General features: G+C 37.3%; 3 protein-coding genes across 7 annotated transcripts; 2 read left to right on the forward strand and 1 right to left on the reverse strand.

Annotated features, from left to right (window-relative positions):
* Positions 1-3,492: 3,492 nt before the first annotated feature.
* Positions 3,493-4,852, forward strand: LOC103953705 (probable pterin-4-alpha-carbinolamine dehydratase, chloroplastic). The gene is made up of 3 exons (XM_009365480.3): positions 3,493-3,849; positions 4,174-4,366; positions 4,511-4,852. Exons 1-3 carry the CDS (start codon positions 3,505-3,507, stop codon positions 4,600-4,602), a joined length of 630 nt encoding a protein of 209 aa, XP_009363755.1. The 5' UTR covers positions 3,493-3,504; the 3' UTR covers positions 4,603-4,852.
* Positions 4,853-5,651: 799 nt separating this feature from the next.
* Positions 5,652-11,069, forward strand: LOC103953708 (SET and MYND domain-containing protein 4). Of its 2 annotated transcripts, none has more exons than XM_048565872.1 (15): positions 5,652-5,933; positions 6,038-6,172; positions 6,267-6,350; positions 6,458-6,529; positions 6,670-6,868; positions 7,347-7,552; positions 7,796-8,188; positions 8,301-8,435; positions 8,712-8,849; positions 9,110-9,265; positions 9,483-9,722; positions 9,838-9,998; positions 10,105-10,219; positions 10,387-10,467; positions 10,691-11,069. In XM_048565872.1, the coding sequence occupies exons 1-15, from the start codon at positions 5,805-5,807 to the stop codon at positions 10,916-10,918; spliced, it is 2,472 nt and encodes an 823-aa protein (XP_048421829.1). In that variant the 5' UTR covers positions 5,652-5,804; the 3' UTR covers positions 10,919-11,069. The 2 variants fall into 2 exon arrangements, with proteins under 2 accessions (XP_048421829.1, XP_009363760.1); XM_009365485.2 differs by having other exon boundaries at positions 5,654-5,933; positions 7,434-7,552.
* A 473-nt stretch (positions 11,070-11,542) lies between these two features.
* LOC103953707 (muscle M-line assembly protein unc-89) lies at positions 11,543-16,961 on the reverse strand. 4 transcript variants are annotated; one of them, XM_018649029.2, is made up of 10 exons: positions 16,686-16,958; positions 16,147-16,286; positions 15,963-16,069; positions 15,472-15,657; positions 15,202-15,313; positions 15,072-15,106; positions 14,842-14,994; positions 12,293-14,715; positions 12,086-12,175; positions 11,543-11,936 (listed from the first exon to the last, which is right to left on the reverse strand). In XM_018649029.2, exons 3-10 carry the CDS (start codon positions 16,031-16,033, stop codon positions 11,866-11,868), a joined length of 3,141 nt encoding a protein of 1,046 aa, XP_018504545.2. In that variant the 5' UTR covers positions 16,034-16,069; positions 16,147-16,286; positions 16,686-16,958; the 3' UTR covers positions 11,543-11,865. The 4 variants fall into 4 exon arrangements, with proteins under 4 accessions (XP_018504545.2, XP_018504546.2, XP_009363757.2 ...); XM_018649030.2 differs by having other exon boundaries at positions 16,147-16,290; XM_009365482.3 differs by lacking the exon at positions 16,147-16,286.
* Between the last annotated feature and the right edge of the window lie 1,898 nt (positions 16,962-18,859).

Below are 18,859 nucleotides of genomic sequence, written 5' to 3' on the forward strand. Positions count from 1 at the left end.
TATTTTTACACTAAAAAGTCAATCCTGGTACTATTCACTTTACCGTTTATTTTGTTCTTATCGTTAAAACTCAAAGTTTTCAAATCTTTTTCATTAGTTTTCATTTAAAATAAATGCATTTATTTAGAAGCATAAGATAGCTTAGCAACTAATTGCCTATAATATAGGAATTTAATTTCGTCAATCCCCTTTTACGTATTAAATGACATTTTTTAATAAAATAAAAAAAAATTAACTAATTCCTCATTTCCTTATTATCAGTATTTTTAAATAAAAAAAAAGTTCTCTTTCGATTAAAAGTGTCTCAATAAAAAGTTTTCAATACGTATTTTTTCACGTATAAATATGATATATATATATATATAATATACTTAAAACTTATGGTACATTTGAGAACAAAAGTACCAACTTTTGGTACGTTTAGTTTTCAAGTGTACCGAGAAACCAAATGTACCAAAAATTCAAATGTACCCATTGTTATGTAACCCTTTTGGTACGTTTAGATTTCAAATGTACCGATAAACCAAATGTACCATAAAACCAAATGTACCCATTGTCAAGCAACCCTTTTGGTAAGTTTAGATTCCAAATGTACTAAAAGACCAAATGAACAAAAAATCTGAAATCCATTACAAAACCAAATGTCTTTATCAGATAACCTTTTTGGTACATTTACATTCCAAATGTATTAAGAAATACAAAAAATCAAATCCACTATAAAACTAAATGTATCCATATTATAGGTAACTAGACGTAGCTGTATAATCAAACAAATCTTTATTATGTGCTCGGTCTTTTCAAATAATCAAATCTGACAAATTTTCTATAAGTGTTCTACTATATTCACACAAAAAATAAAAATTATAACAAACAATAAAAACAAAAGCATAGAGATGGATAATAAATGCATAAATATAGGGATAATAGGTAAAGAAAAAAAAATGAAAATGAAATGCCCAGGAGAAGCGTGAAAAACTAAAATTCTAAACAAAGTTGAACTTATGTGAAAAACTAAAATTAATAACCAAAATTTTAGGAAAATGTTTGATCAAATTTCTAAAAGGAGTATATGTTTAGTCTAAAAAAAATTAAAAAAACGAGACGCCTATATCAAAATGTCCCATAAAAATTTATGTGGTGTAAAATATACATGCGCATCATTTGGTGCACAAATTTAGTGAAGATTTTGGTATCTCTAGCCTTTCTCTATTTTAATTTTGCAGTTTGATTTGGTAGACACTTTCAAACTAATTAACCCTGTAAAAAAATTGAATCAAAACATAAAAGAAATTGATAAAATAATCACTACCACAATTCTGAGGAGGAACAATACTAAAATCTCGTCATAAGTGAGATAATTGCACAATAGTTCAATATCAATGAACATTTTCTTAACATATGTTGGAAGTTTGTAATTCAAGTAATTAAAAAAAAAATTATTTTTAATTACGCCTCTTGGAACTTTATTTTTATCTCACATTGCTTATGCAACTCAAAAGTCACCATTTTTTTCATTGAAACTCAAAATTCGTTCCACTTTGACTTGTAGACTCTCTCTTCTCCTTGAAAATTATAGGTTGACTCTTAGAACATATGTGAGACCCAACACCCAATAAGACTATATCATATGTGAAATACATTTGATTATAAATAACATTGTACATTAACATTCAATAATTATATAATATTAAATTTAAAAGAAATTGAAGAGATGAAAAAAAAAAAAAAATGAAATTTGTTTAACTTGGCACACACAAATCAAACTCACATAAGAAATTAACAGATTTAAGGCAATATAGAGCAAATTTTGAGTTACATGAATCAAATGAGTTTAAAATCGAGTTCTAAGAGACGTAACTAAAAATAAGCCTTAAGCATATATGTTTTGTACCCGATTTTCTATGTTCGAATACATATACCCAAAATCACTTAGGGCACGTTTACCAAACATGAATGAAATGGAAAGAAACGGAATCGTATTCCTCCCGAAGCATTCCGGTGTTTACTAACATGTAAGGAATGAAAAAGTAAGTGGGACCCACTTAAAATCCGGAATCGAATTCCTTAATCTTCCGGAATTCAATTACCTACATGGAGGTGGTAATTGAATTCCCGGAGAAAGCTTTCTTCTGTAATCAAACATTTCTACCCAAAATACCCTTGTACCTGTCACCAGTAGCGCACCCTCTCCTTCGTTTCTCCTCCGCCGACTCCGTACACCTTGACCACCACCACGACACCGAACTTACACATACCAGCAAGAACACCAAAATTGATTCGACTCATCCGCCGAGTCGACCATTCAATCTCGTCCGTTAGCCACCACAGTGGGTTTTTGCTTTCTGTTTGTCCATAGTCATCCACCACTGACCCATCTTGATCCACACACCGGCAACCCATTATAGCACTTTCCCAGCACAACCCACCTTATATATGACAATAAGATATGGTAACAATTCTATCTTCTATTTTGTGTATGATTTGGTGAAGACAAAGGTCAAATTTGGTGGAATAGGGATTGGGCGTCATGATTGCAGGGTGAATTAGGAAGTACTATGCGAGTTGGTATTGGCGAATGAGGTGCTTCGGTGGAAGAGCTGGTGAGATGCAAACGAAACAGAGGGTTGGTATCGATAGAAAGAGTTTGTGTGTGGTGGTGGCGGCGGCAGAACGAGGGCTGGTATCGGCACAGAGAGAAACTGATGGCCCTTTTGTTCTGGCTGGCCCTGTTTTCGGATGTTTAAGACCTGATTTAGTACTAAGGTGTTTTTTGAAAAAGTTGGTATCAAAAAAAGTTAGAGCTATTTTTGTGTTTGGTAAACATTCAGCTTCTGTTTTTTTTCACAGTTTTGGGTAAAAAAAGCCAAAAACAAGAAGCTGCAAAACCCAGCTTTGAAAAATCTGTTTTTTTTCACATCTGTTTTACATAAAAGTTTACCATACACTATAATACTATTTTTTTTTTCAAAAGCACTTTTACAAAAAAGTTTACCAAACACTTTGCTGCTTTATTTCACAGCCGCTTATTCTCACAGCACAGCAAAATCAGCTTTTTTTCAAAGCACAGCAATACCAAACCAGCCCTAAATCCAAAAAAATTTATATATTACCTAACACAAGGATATTTTAGTAATCACATTAATATTCATTCCGATTCATATGAATTAGTAAACAGTTTATATCATTCATATTTCGATTTCATAAAGTTTTAGTAAACGACTTTTATAAGAATCTGATTCTGATTCCACCTCATTCAATTCCTTCTCAATTCAATTCCTCCTCAATTCAATTCTCTCCCTTTTGATTACGGATTAGTAAACGCACCTTTATAGCAAAAACATGATTTCTTAAAATTGAAAAAAATAAAAATAAAAAAACATAATACCATTAGTTAATGACGTGGGTTTTATCCAGCCACTGAGAACCGACCTTTCCCTGGAATCCAAGATAAGCAAACACCAATCCAAACGACCCTCAAAGCAGCACTCTGCCTGCACATCCCCCATGGCCATGGCTACCATCATCCTTTCCTTACCCCATCTCTCCCTTCCAACTCACCGCCGCCACCACTACCTACCCACCTTAACCACCGTTCCAACTCGGGTTCGACTCGGCCTGCGAACTCAGGCTCTGGGCAATGACATGCTGGGGGATTTCGGTGCCAGAGACCCCTTTCCGGCTGAGATAGCGAGTGGGTTTGGTGAGAAGGTGCTGGGCAGCGGCAACACCGACCACAAAATCCTCATCCCCAATTTGTCTGCTCTCTCTCTGTCCCAGTTAGACTGCAGCCCCGTCTCTCCCCTCCAGCCTCCTATGGCGGAGGACGATGCCAAGGAGCTCCTCAGAAAGGTCAATTCGATTCTTCACGTACATGCCCATTTTATATGAGATGCCCATATGGTGTTCGATGAAATTACCCTTTCAGTCTCTGTCTTTTTTTCTTTTATCATAAACGAAAAATATCAACTTCACTTGAGGGAGGGGACCCTTTTGGGTTCTGTTCAAAGTTCAGGACTTTGTGGGTTGTCTGTTTTTTGATACAATACAAACTGCGGGCGCGAGGGGGATTCGGACTTTGGGTGAACTTGGCACATCCGCTCCAACCAATATGGCTACGCCCGCCCTGCTTCGGTTGTGTTTGTAGAGTTGAAATGTGCCTTTTGTTTTCTGTAGGTTATTGGGTGGAGATTGATAGTTGGAGAAGGTGGGCTGAAATTGCAGTGCCTGTGGAAGTTGAGAGATTATCAATGTGGGGTTGAACTCATCAACAGGATTTATAAGGTTGTGGATTCTGCAGGGCATTTCCCAAACCTTCACTTGGAGCAACCCAACCAAGTTAGAGCAGAGCTATGGACATCTTCCATTGGTAAAACATCTTGTTACAACGTCTCTACTTTTTTTAATACAAGCGATATTCTAAATTAACACAGGTGACGTCCAATGAGGCTACGTCCACACACGCTTAACTTTAGAAAGTTTTGATTGGGCTAACAGGTAACTTTGATTGCAGGAGGATTGAGCATGAATGATTTCATCGTGGCTGCCAGAATAGATGACATAAAAACATCAGATCTTGTGCCCAGAAAAAGAGTTTGGGCTTAGTGGAAAGCATTGTGTTTGTAATATGGATTTTGTTACAACAACAGAATCTTATGATTTTCGTATAAATTTTGTGGATTTTGTTTCTCAGCTTTGTGTTTGGACGAGGGATTTTAAGGGGAGTGTAATCAAATGAAGCATTACGGAATTACATATGTTGTTGTACCATAAAAACATGTTGAATCAAGTAGTGCAAAACATTGATTTGTTGTACTAAACATGGTTAAAATGCGATTCGAAATTTGATTTGGTATTTCGGGTTGCTGCACTTCTCTTTGATACAACTGGACCTTGACTCCCCCCCCCCCCCCCCTTTTTCTAATTTCAGGGAACACAGTAGCAAGTAACAATGCTTGGCTACTATGAGTAGAATCTTTTACTTAAAATTCTTCGTGTTCTAATACAGAGCTTTGTGTTTATGATCATAACTGTTCATATAATGAATCACCTTATAAATATCATCTCTGCAAAAAAATGAATTAAAACTAGAGAACTTTAACGAAAAGCTCTCGTATTGTTCATTTTAACGAAAAATCACATTTTTACATTAAAAAGTCAATCATGGTACTATTCATTTTACCTTTTATTTTAGAGAGTTTAAACGAAAAGCTCACGGTACTGTTCACTTTAATGAAAAATCACAATTTTACTCTAAAAAGTCAATTTTAGTACTATTCATTTTACCTTTTATTTTGTCCTTATCATTAAAACTCAAAGTTTTCAAGCTATTTTCATTAGTTTTCCTTTTATTTTATCCTTATCGTTAAATGTCAAAATTTTCAAGTCATTTTCATTAATTTTCCTTTAAAACTAAGGTTGTTTAATCAACCTATTATAGTAAATACATATTATTCCTAATGCTTTTACTATTTTCGTTCACCTGTTTTTATATAATTGGATGAGGCCTTAATTTTAGTTGATTTTTTGTAAAGGCGCTCTTATAGACTGATTTATAATATAAATGACTTAAATCATAAACACAAAATTCTGTATGTCGACAAATGAACGATTTTAAGTACAAACTCCTACTTCTCATTTGAGTAGCCAACGGCCTTCGTGGTTACTTCACATCACGTGTGATTTCCAAAAAAAATGAAAGAAACTGGCTTCACACGTGTGTGAAAAGCGGAGCAAAAGCGGCGTGGCCGTTCGGCGGGTAGCAAATAGCCGTTGGGTGAAGTTCCAAAGCTCAAAAACCCGCTCTCATGGAGAAGCTGAAGTCTCTGGTTCCAGAAACCCTAAAGCGATCGATCGCCGCCAGCACCGCCGACGATCTTCCTCGAAACTGCTCTTCTCTCGCCGATTTTCTCCTCCACTTCGAGCCCTTTCACCAAGTAAGTCGATATCTTTATACACTGAAATTTGCGAGCTTCGAAAAGGAAACAGGAACAGAAGAAATCAGATAAGAAATTGATTGGAATTTGTGGGATTTTATCAGATGGTGAGGGACTTAGCGGACCCTGAAGTAGCTCTCTGTGGAAAGAACATAGAAGCTGCTTTGGAGGCGAAGCAAAAGGGCAATAAGTGCTTTTTGAGAAGTGATTATGCTGAAGCTTTGGATTGCTATACCCAGGTACTTCTGTATTTGAGATTACTTCTCTAAACAGTAGGCATTGCTAATTCTATATTATGTTTGTATATATTTTTCATTGGCATGGGGCACACAGGCATTGAGAGTTGCTCCTATGGATGTAGATGAAGACAGAAATCTGGTTGCTACTTTGTATACAAATCGGGCTTCTGTGTTGCAGGTAAGTCTCATTCTTTAGATATGTGGGTAATTGTGTATGCACCAAACTTAAAAGTTCAAAGCTTTTTCGACAGATTTCATTGCTTACTGCTATATGTTTTCTTTTAGAAACTGGGTCTTCTGAGGGAGTGTGTACGAGACTGCAATCGGGCACTTCAAACTTCTTCAAACTATGCAAAGGTGAAATGCTTTTATTGTGTTGCGCTATTTCGTGTTTTGTAGCGTGGATTTGAGTTTGACTCCTTTGTGACTATAGAACAAGGGTAACAAAAGGAGTTGCGCTAGTTTTTCCAAATTTACATTTTTTGTATGTGCTGCAGGCATGGTATAGAAGGGGCAAGGCAAATGCTTCTATCGGAAATTATGAGGATGCAATCCGTGACTTGGATGTTGCTAAGGTTCTGGAGTTGTCAATGAGTGGAAAGAGACAGATAGAAAGTGAGATGAAGATAATTTCAGATCAGCATAAAAGTATGAATCCATCAGAACAAGATAACGAGAATAACTCAAGTATTTTCGGTAAGATATTAACACTGTTAAGTATTAAAGTATGTGACTATATTCAAATCTTTTGACCTCTGGACTGACAGTCACTGCTCACTTTTGATGAATAATCATTCCATGGTTTCTCAAGATAATTTTAGAGATTGGCCCCAATACGTTTTTCTAAACCCTGTGATTAAAACAACAGATGAATAAATAACAATTTGGAGACATACAAAAGCTACAAATATGAATCCATGTTGACGCCTAACAGCTTGAAATGATATAACTCGCTTGGAGTATTCGTTATTTCATAATATTTGTGTGTCTTACATTATATTCACTTAAGCTGATGGATTTTTCACACTTACGTTAGGATGTAGCAGTGGCCAATGGTCTCATTTCTAGTGTACTTTTGTTATTAAAACTCTTAATGCAGTCTTTACATGGTTTCCAGTTTTTCTAAGATACCTGTGACTGTGCAGCTTGTTTTACTGGTTAAACTTCGCAACAGTTATTTTCTTTCTAATAAAGCTAGTCGTAACTCATCTTGGGGATGCAAGTACTAATGACCTAATTAAAGTACGTTGTAATCCACCAGATGAACTGCGCCAAATGGAATTACAATGTGTCACCACACCAGAGAAAGGAAGGGGTATGACTTCAACCAGTGACCTTCCTCAAGCCTCCTTGGTACATACAGAAGACCCTTTTGCAATGGTATGAACTGACATCTCTTTCATATTTGCTATTATTTACTTTTTAATCTTGTTAATTTCCTTTAATTTTAGATTTTAGTGTTTCAGTCCAAGTAGATTTCCTTTTTATTCAGCTTTTCTTGAATCCTGATGCTATATTTGTGGTGTGGTCCACTGCCTTGTCTTCTTTTCCCTTCCCAAAGGGAGGGATTGGTGCATTTCTGTGCAATACTGATGGATGAAATTTTGGCCTGGTGTTTTGCAGATAATATTAAAGCCTTGTCGGGAAACTCACTGCCACTACTGCTTGAATGAGCTACCCGCGGATAAAGTCCCATGTACATCATGTTCAACACCATTGTATTGCTCCCAGAAATGCCGTATACAAGCAGGAGGAAAAATGTGCTGGGATTACCCCAGCAATCAAAACATTCTTGAAAATCTGTCAGCCGATCTTGAAAAGTACATTGCAGATACCACTTTAAATGTTGAACCTGAAACAGGTACTGAGCACATTCCTGAACATAAACATGAATGTAAAGGTGTACACTGGCCAGCAGTATTGCCATCAGAGATAGTTTTGGCTGGCCGAGTGCTAGTAAAGTCTGTGATCAAAAGAAGAGGTTCCACTGATACTTTTCATCTTAGTGAAATTTCGGTACATATACTTATTATATTGTCCACAGTACTAACTTTCATTTCAATTTATCATATCACTATCTCATGAATAGATTTTACTTGTAGCTAATGACCTCTATTTTTTCTTGCAGGATCTTTCTCATCATTATTCGAAAATGCCTCCAGAAACGAAGTTGGAATTACATATATATTCTGCTGTATTATTATACTGTCTTCAGCATTCCGATGGTTTTGAATTACCAATAAATGGGCTCTCTATTTCACAGGTCGCCTCTCTATCTCTCAGTCTTTCTCTCACTCACTTACACACACACACACGTACAAACCCAATGCTCTCATAAATGCAAGGTGCACGTGCAGATCCTAAATTTGTTCATTGGTATCATCACCAAATTATGTTATCATTTCAGAGATTGTAATAAATATTGAACTTTTTTTTTGACATCTGTAAATACTTGGATGACCTATATTTCAAAAGGATTTTATATGTCACATCTTGATTGTCATCTGTTATATGAGGTTCCATTCCCCTGTTGTTGCAGATTGTCATACTTATATCCCAAATTAGGGTGAACTCTATGACAATTGTTCGTATGAAATCCATTGATTATCATGGGTTAGAAGATCAATTTGGAAAGCTTACACCTTGGGGAGAAGGTCTAACTAGTAATATGGAACAGGTTCGCATTTATGGTATGCTTTTGTTTTTATTTGTTCTTGTTTGTTTCTCCTCTTTTCCTGACCATCCTTGCCATCCTTGTTCACTGCTCTTGCGTTGAACGATCTTTATGAAGTGGCTATTTTCATTTGTGACACTTGTGATAATTTATGTAAAAGATGCTTGTGTTGATCAGTTGATCTGTTTATGTACATCGAACCTCAATTCATAAATATTATGCCCTCTGATCTATCTGCAACATTATTTTTGCTACTTATATAGGTCAAAGTAGGTCAAGCAATCTATTTATCCGGAAGTCTGTTCAACCATTCTTGTCAGCCAAACATCCATGCATATTTCCTTTTACGCACTCTCTTTATACGAACAACAGAATTTGTCGCATCGGGGGTTCCTTTGGAATTTTCATATGGTCCACAGGTATGCCCAGTTACCATTATATTGTTCAGTTTTTCTAATATGGAATAAGATTATGATGTTCTTCCATGAAATGCTATGGTGATGTTGAATCTTGTCAATGAAGGAGCTGTATATGTAATTGTGTATCAATGCAGGTAGCCCTTCCGAAGGGCCCTTTCTACATGGTGAAACACTACAAATTTCTGTTCTTACTATAAACTAAGTTTTGTTTATACAGATTGGGCAGTGGGACTGTAAGGACCGTGTCAAGTTTCTGGAAGATGAGTACTCATTTCGATGTCAGTGTAGGGGTTGTTTAAATGTGAACTTTTCCGACCTGGCCCTAAATGGTTTTCACTGTGTCAAACCAAATTGTTCCGGCATAGTCTTGGATACCGGCATTGTTAACATTGAAAGAGAGAAACTTAAGTATTTGCCCAGTATCATCAGCACTAGTAGTGTGGAGCCTCATCTTCAGGTATTGTAAATAACTATATATCTCAGGAATGTATGATCTCCCAAGTCACTTTCGGTTCTTTTCATGTGGTCCTTAACTGAATTTTTTTTATTGATTTTCATTTATGATCATACAGGTTGAAGAGTTCAATACTGATGAGATCAATAAACTGGCTCCTCATGTGCAACCCAATAATGTTTTCGACATTAATCCGGGCTTTTGTTTAAAATGTGGTTCTTATCGTGATCTGGAATCTTCCTCTGCAGCTGCAGATAAAGCTCGGATGTGCATCAGAAGGTATAACACTGTCTGAAAAGTGGTTCTTATCTTTCCAAATTACCGGAGTGCCTATTTTCTATGTTCACTATGCGTGCTGGAGTATTGACTGTTCATTTCTTGACAGACTACAGGATGCAATAGTCTCACAAGATGTTTCTAGTACCGTACCTTTGGATGCTTTAAGTTCTCTTGGTCTGCTGAGATCAACATTTTTTGCATATAATAGGAGCATTGCAGAAGTGAGTTCTGACCACCCTTTTGTATCTTAGAAATTTATCATCACTAAAATCATTAGGATCTTTAACTCTACGTTTTTATCTAAGGAGCTACTTGGCCATTGTTTATATCATTTGAATGTGCAACTTTTATTTGTATACGGTTAACTAAAATAATTCGACATTTGCAGGCGGAAGACAATCTTGCTCAGGCATTTTGTTTGGTCGGAGAGTTACAACCCGCCATGGAACATTGCAAAGCATCAATCGAGGTAAAATTCTTGTCGTACACAAGCCATATCATCCTGAACTTTATGCATTAGTGTTGATTAGATCTAAATTCTGCAAGGATATGTATTCATAGATAGTTATTTGTGAATTAAAATGAAGTAGATCTTCTTTGGTTTTTATAAAAATATCTCACTAGTCACTTGGTGTATTTTTCTCGTGCATAATTCCAATTGACGTTTTCACATTCGCGTTGGCAATTGGCAGATCCTGGAGAAGCTCTATAACCCTAATCACATTGTCATTGGATATGAACTTGTGAAGCTTTCATCTCTTCAGTTATCCTTGGGTGACTGTGCTGCCGCGGCCAGCATAAAACGACTGTATCAAATATTTTCATGTTATTATGGGTCTCATACGTACGTGATTTTCCCGTACCTTCGATTTCTGAGGAGGGAAAAGCACATCAGTTCTTTGGAGGACCAACTCACATGAAAGCATGATTCGGTCTGATCTCTTCTGTTCTTGTAAGGACCAACTTCCCTGATTCTGTTGCAATATCTAACTCATCACAGACTGATTAATTTTAAAAACTGTTGAGAATACTACATGTAGATATAAGTTTCGATGGATAATTTCTCTTTGAGTCTCGGCACCTCTCGACATTGTTGCACGAATTAGCATTCGTTTTGCATCGTCTCCTTCGATTCATAAGCCGCCATCTACGTGAAACAAGATGTGAGGTTGCAACCGAGATCTACCTGGATAAGATTTGGATATGGTATTAGGTTGCAACTATGATATTTTTCCAACATGTATGCGAAATTCTTCAGTCTGGACGCCGCGCTAGACGCAAGTTGGTGTGACCGGGGGTGGGTAGGATCAAAATACAAGAGGATGGGGTGGTGCGTGTGGTTGACCTCCGCACCCAAGAATTTTCCCAACCGACCGCACATGTAGATAAATTCTTGGGCGCAAGGATCATCCGCACGCACAAAAAGGCCCAAGAGAAAACTGGTAAATGACGTGCTCTTCGCAATTCGGGTGACGCAAATAATGAAGACGAAGTCGGCATTTTACTATGTAATTTTGTAAAGAACTTAGGAAACAGACATCCTCTGTCACAAAGCATTCGTATTGATGCCAAGATACGCAAAGCATTCATATTGATGCCAATGTACCGATCTGTAGTCGCTTTGACATCCGAAGCATAAGGGTTAAGAACAAGAGCTCTGTTTAAATCTCTGAGAACAACAGAACAAGGGCATATAGCATGTACAAAGACCCGGCAACACAGTACTAACACAAGAAAAGAAGTAAAAAGAAATGCCACAAGTATAGGGATGAATGCATCATGCATGCTAGTATGCTACAACGACAGTGAACGAAAAATTGAAGGTTTCGCAGAATCTGACTCCGGTACTCCACATGCGCCTCTAGGATTAGCGAAACTTCATTTCATTTGGTTTGCTGCCTCTAAACGCTGAAAGAGAGAAGAATGACCTTGTTGCAGCTGAAACACAAAGATAGTAGCGTTGGAATCTTATTAAGCGAATTAGAATTGGCGCGTTGAAATTCTGTATGCAGGTGTAGAAAAATTTGCAAGAAAAACAAATCAAAGAAAACGATACTGTGTATACTCTAGTCGCGTGGGAAGACAACCTTTAGTTGCGGGTCCTGCAGCTGCGTCACGGTTCTCTTGTGACTTATGTGAAGAACTCTGATCGTCGAATCTGCTAATATTTGATTGAGCTGCATGCACAAATCCAAAATGTTAATAGCACGAGGAAAAAGATGAACATTCAAACGTCTAACTTTTCACAACTACAATATGAAATACCATCTGCTTTTGTCAAATAGAAAACTTACTAGAGTATGGTTCATAGTTCCTTGTATGAAGCGAAGCCTTTCTGAGTACACTGTCAACATCATCCTCTCCTTCAGAGAAAACTGGCGGACTAGACCAATCAGTCAAATTACCATCTCCCTTGCTCTTCCGAGCAAACTTTAAGAGCCTCTTCAGTCCTTTTGGGGCATCCTTTTGGAACACAATGGCAGGAGGATTTTCAGCATTTCCCCACTCAATATTATCTGGTCCGTTAATTTCCTCTTGCAGCATCTGGGACAAAGAATGACGGACACGAGGACTTGACAGGCCAGCTGGTGCAACATTGGCTGAAGTAGTTACTTGAGATGAGCCGTTGTTACAAGGGGGCATGGCCTGATGCTCCTCTATTTCCACCCAAGCACTTGGGGAGATGGTTGATTCTTCTTCAGCTTGAACTTGCAATGATGATTCTGCAACATTTTTTAAGTCATCATTACGATCAGGAGAAACTGGGTCAACATGTTGTGTCTCACTACATGTCAGGCTATCATTTACCAGAGCTTCTGGTTCCACAGCATCATTTGAAGGGCTGACTGACACAACATCTGGCTCTTGATGCTGACTCACAGGATCAGAGGCACTACCAATTACCTCATCCTCTTGAGTCTCAATCATATTTGTGCTGTTTCCCAAAGATTCCTCCGAGTGAGGAGAAGTTCTTGTCTTGTTAACAACGGGACCAACACCAGGGCTCATTCGAGAACCCTTCCGAAGAAATGGTTTTGATTCCACTGGAACTACACTGCTTTTCTTGGTCACCTTGCTGTGCTTTGCTGAAATTATATCAGAATAATCACCAGAGGTTGTCGCTACTTTGGGTTTTGTTGTTTTACCACTCTTTTTCACTGCTTGCTGCTGCTTCTCATTCACTCCCTTTGAGCTCCTGTCATTAGTACTCACAGATTCCTTCACATTCCTCTGTCGCTGCAGGGGTCTTTCCACTTTAGTGCTGGGTGGTGTTGGCTTGGGTTTTTGACGGGTAGGGGTAGTGCTGGTAGAAGAGACCCCAACTGGAGTTCTAGCTGGCGATGCCCCTGTGGCTCTCGGTGTTGGTGTCGATGGCCATGACTTGCGTGTAGCAGGCAAGGGTGATGTTCTAGGCAAAGCCTTCTTTGTAACAGAAGGTTTTGCATTTTCCTTTCTAGGATTTGCAGGTTGAGATACTTTTCCAAGTGATTTTTGGGGCTTCTGCATGGCACTTTTTTTATCAATATCATTCGCCTTTGTAGAGGACATTTCAGCTTTCCTTTCATCAAGAATTTGTTGCATGGCTTTGAATTGGGCTTCTTTCTCTGCTCGCTTTCTAGAATTCTCACCTCGTAGTTTTTCATCTCTCTTCTCCTTGTAGTGGTCATAAAAGCCACCTCTCTGTTCAGAAGGAAGGCTTTGATTTCTGGTAGCTTGAGGCTTTGTAGATTTAACAGGCTTCACAGGCTTAACAGGCTTCACAGGCTTAATAGGCTTACTTTCCATCATTTTCATCAGCATTCGGTTCAATTCTGCTTCCCTTTCTCGAGTCCATTCCATTGATGCTGTTGATTTTTGATTACTTTTCTCTCCCGGAGTTACATTAGAGTCTGCTTCATTATCAATTGGACTAGATAATTTTTTCTCAAATTTTCCTTCGTTAACTGCAGGTTTAGGAGCTTCAATAGTACTTTGATCTGTGGGTAAAAGGTCAGACTCTGGTTTCACTTCTTCTGAAGATGTTGGCATCTCATCATTTGGTATATCATTGGGAGTCGTTGGAACACGGTCTCCAGAGACAATTTCAGATTGGCATTGGGTGGAAGCTTCCCCCAAACTTGAATTCCACCTTCTTAAAACAGCTTTATTTGTACTCGTAGAGATATTTGTTAACGAGCTCCTTTTTTGAGCATCTGCAGCAGCTTGATCTCTTTGTTTGCTTTCGAAAAGACTAATTGCATCTTGAACACTCATCCTCAGTGCATTACTCTCAGATTTCTTATTTGAGTGTTCAGGTTCACCCTCTTCAGAAAAAGGCTTTTCCCTAGAAGGAAAGTAATTGAGGCTTTTAATGGTTAATGCAGCGGCTCTGCGCGATCCAGTTCTCCCTATTTGAATCCTCCGCATTGGAGATGCTGACCTTCTAGATGTGGCACTTCTCATAAGACTCCGACTTCTTTCTGCAGATGTTTGCTCCTCATCACTTGACTCAGATGACTCCCTGCTTTCGGTTGAACTCTGGCGCTCAACCTGGGCAGCTTTTGCAGGTGAAACACTATATTTTACTGGCGTATCAAAATTCATGGGCTTTGATATCTGAGCACTTCCATTTGTCTTATCAACATTCGCAATTCCAAAATTGCCGCACTTGTCATCATTTTGAGGATCACCACTCTTGCTTTGTTGATACTGTTCTAAAATCTTTAACAGAGCATTCCTGCATTTTCACCACAGTACTGCCTATGTAAGAAAATTTAGCAGATAAATCTTCAAACAACGGATTCTTTCAGAGCAACTAGGAAGCTAAAATACCAGTGCACTTTCTATCAATCTAAGTGACTACCTGAAATCTGTTGTTCCAAAATGTTGAGAAAAGTTTGCTAAATTTGAAATCTCTTTAGTGTTAAACGAGGAATGAGAAGCCTTTTCAACAGCGGTAATTAATTCCCCTTTTAGTGCTGTGAGCCTCAAATCCAAAGCCCGCAAAAGTTCGTTCCTGACAGCACAAATTCCTATAGCGTCAGGCTGATGCAACTCAAATGAAATTTTAAATGAAGAATTAAAAGGACTTACTTTGAAGCATCTGATGATGCAATCTCAGCTTCAGACTGTTGACAAAAATCACACACCTTAGTTACCAGATAACAGAATAGTTATTAAACCATACATTCAAACATCAATCTTGAAAGAAGGGAGAAGGGACCTGGCCATATAAAGAAACATGAAACTTTCTGGCTTCTTCCAGTTGAGATATTTCTTCTTCGGTAGCTGTAATGGTTTGCATTATTTCTGGTGAACCAGTAATTTGCAGGAATCTGTGATGAAGTAAAACAATTTGTGAATCAGGAAATAAAATGGATAATTTCCAAAAGTGAAAGGTTAAAAGAATTCTAGTGGTAGGAATTATTACAAGTCTTTATTATAAACTAAAGGTAAAAAGACAAGAAAAGTAAAACACTAGTGTGTTTAAAACCTGGTGAAAGTCGACTTCGTGAACCAGGCTGCACCATGCAGGCTTTTAGGAAGTCGAAGTGTGAGGCTGGCATTCGTTCCCTTCCGATGCAATTCATTTACTTCTGGTAAATGTGGCAACAGTGGCTCTAGCGTCCTGCCTGCTAACTTTTCTACTTCTCCATCACTGGAAACAAGCGCCTCATACCTAGAGCATCCCTCAACACATTAGTGAAGCAAACTAGAAACAATTGGAATCACCAACGGGAAATTATACATATCTTTCTGTCGATTTATAGGTTTCATGAATATCTTGAATTTATTATAGAATCCTATCTCCAAAAACTCGTTCTAGTTAAAGTGATGATCAAAGGTTTCGTAACATTTGTTGCGATTTTGATAATGCACTTAGTGTAGTATATACAGAAAGAATAAATTTTATAATCCAATACAACAGAAGAGAAAACACATGCCCTTAAAAGAACAAAATTTACCGAAAGGCGAAAACCTAACCTGTTCTGGGATGGAAAAATCTGAAATTCAGCGTAGTCCAAGGGTGCATTGGCATCAATCTTCGCCTCCATTCTAATGCGCTTACAACTGAACCGAAGCAGAGCAACCTGTATCGCAAAAGAGGGAAACAGATTTTAGGTAAAACCCAAAAAAAAACAACAAAAATGACAATAACTAGAGTGACCTTTGACCGAGTAGAGGTAAAGAGTGTATGCCCAGGCTGCTAAAAAGTAGTAAGCTTTATGCTGCAACAAGTGCAGTTTCTAAGAGAATTTAATCCGGTAGGCGCACCGACAACCCGAAATTCAAAGCATCGTTCTCAGTCTCTCTCTCGCAATTGCAATCACAGTCTCACATTTACTTATCCACATCAAAATTTACAGAAAATATATAAACCATTGCTCAACAAAGTCACTGAAAACTCAGATTCAGCTGAAACTTCTTCTTTTCCGATCGAGATTCAGCTGAAACTTGAGCATTTCATTTACTAAAAGAAAAGTCAGCATTTTAAATTTTGAAAATGCAGATCTAGAAAAATGAAAGTCCTCCCCTATATCTCAGCATCCAAATTAGAAACTAACAACCAAATCAGTCAATAACAATCTCACCAATAATCTAAAAAACATTCGATTCATTCGCAGTACATTGATTCGAATCCAAATCAAATAAAAAACAAAGAGATTCAATCAAAATAGTAACCAAAAATGCAGAGGCAATGCTTACCTTTTAGCCCGAGAGATCTGCGAGCGAGTGCGATTGCGAGTGAGAGACTGAGGGCTCCAATGGCGAAATGCACATGCAGGAGGCGGAGGAAGAAGAAGAAGACCGAGGAGCAACACACACTAGACTTGTAGACTGAAGAATATGAGAAAAGCCACCGCGTTGATTGCTTTGTGTGGATGCTGGAGAGTATACTTGTCCTCCACTCGCCTACTTCTCACGCTCTCACCTCCCTCCCTCCACCTCCTTTTTTCTCTGTGCGCTTCTTTGCCTAATTGGCATTTTTTATCCCCGCAAGTTTGTTTCCTTTTTCACTTCACTGTCATTTCAGTTTCGAGTATGTTTGACTTTTTAATAACAAGGCGAGTTTGAGGCAGTGTTCGAGAATTCTTCGATACGGGTTGATATTTTCGTAAAAAATGTTAGGATAAAAAAAACATATGGAATGAAGTGAACTCTAACTTTGTATTGGAGAAATTTTCAAATTTCAGTTAAAATTGACAGTTTTCATTAATATTTCAAACATATCATTCAAATATCGACAAAATGTTATATAATACTCCTTAACGTTTCATTTAAATTTTCACATTTTTGGACAAATTTCTATCGTTTTCATCGAAAGAAACGGATATCGATATATCCCCTTGGTATTTTTAATAATTTATAAATTGATATTTCCACCGATACCATATCGTAAACACTGGTTGTAGGAAGTTTATGATATTGGTAAATGTTATTGTGGCGAAGTCTATTGACAAAAATGTTTTAGAGAGATAAGACGTCACCCCCACGTGGTGGTTGCATACTACCCCATTGGATTTCATGTATTAATATATATACATATATATATATGGATTTTATGATTAGGACTTGACTGCAAGTCATACTAAACTAGAGGTTAAGGGAATTATCTTAGAAGTGCGACTTTTCATGAACTCTTTGACACCTTACAATTTAATATGAATTCTTGTGTAAATATTATGCAAAAAACATGAAATGACGAGAGTCAATGAAAAGTCTCACTTTTGAGAGAGTCAATCATCTCACAATTTAACGTCAATTTTCTAACTAATACTATTTTTTATTATTTTAATTATTACTAAAAGTGCAATAATTAAAATGACAGAAAATAAAGTGAAAACGAGTAATGTAATAGTTTTTGTAACTTTTGAGTTTGAAATTCCAAAAGCAACAGTTCTGTTATTATCAGATAGTTGTGCTAAACACATACTACCTTTTACCTTTTATGCATTTTTTTTTAATTTTTGACTATTAAATTGAATAAAATGTATAAAATCAACCGAAAAATGAAAAATATATAACACTACTCATTCTCATATCACATGCTCGTGTCGTGTTGCTCAACAAATTTAAGGACAACAACAAAAGTAATGTAATAGTTTTTTACCTCACAGTTTAACATGAATTCTCGTGCAAATATTATGCAAAAAACATAAGATGATGAGAGTCGATGGATAGTCTCACTTTTAAGAGAGTCTATTACCTCACAATTTAACGTCAATTTTCTGACTAATATTATTTTTTGTTATTTTAATCATTACTAAAAGCGCAATAATTAAAATGACAAAAAATAAAATGAAAACGAGTAATGTAATAGTTTTTGTAACTTTTGAGTTTGAAATTCCAAAAGCAACAGTTTTGTTATTATCATATAGTTGTTGTCACATCCCGGTTTTGGCCCCCATCACATCCCGGACTCGACTTCACCGTAGCATAATATTGTCCGCTTAGGGTCCCGACCACGACCTCTTGGTTTTGTTTCTAGGAATTCATGCGAGCAAAACTTCCTAATGGGTCACCCATCCTAGGAATGCTTTGGCCCCTTTCTCGCTTAACTTCGGAGTTCCTACGAAACCAGAAGCCAGTAAGCTCTCAAAAAGCCTAGTGCTTGGTAAAGATGAGAATATTCATATAAGGCTTACAGGATTTATTCCTCCGGGCGATGTGGAATGGTACACTTGTGCTAAACATAGACTACTTTTTACCTTTTACGCAAATTTTTTTTTTTAACCATTAAATTGAATAAAGTGTATAAAATCAACCGAAAAATGAAAAATATATTACACTACTCATTCTCATATCACATGCTCGTGTCGTGTTGCTCAACAAATTTAAGGACAACAACAAAAGAGGTCGTTTCCAAATTCCGAAACGAA

This window comes from the organism of the source record quoted next, unplaced genomic scaffold (genome assembly GCF_019419815.1).
Source record: "Pyrus x bretschneideri cultivar Hongxiangsu unplaced genomic scaffold, Pyrus_bretschneideri_v1 Contig4, whole genome shotgun sequence".
Taxonomy (NCBI): domain Eukaryota; kingdom Viridiplantae; phylum Streptophyta; class Magnoliopsida; order Rosales; family Rosaceae; genus Pyrus; species Pyrus x bretschneideri.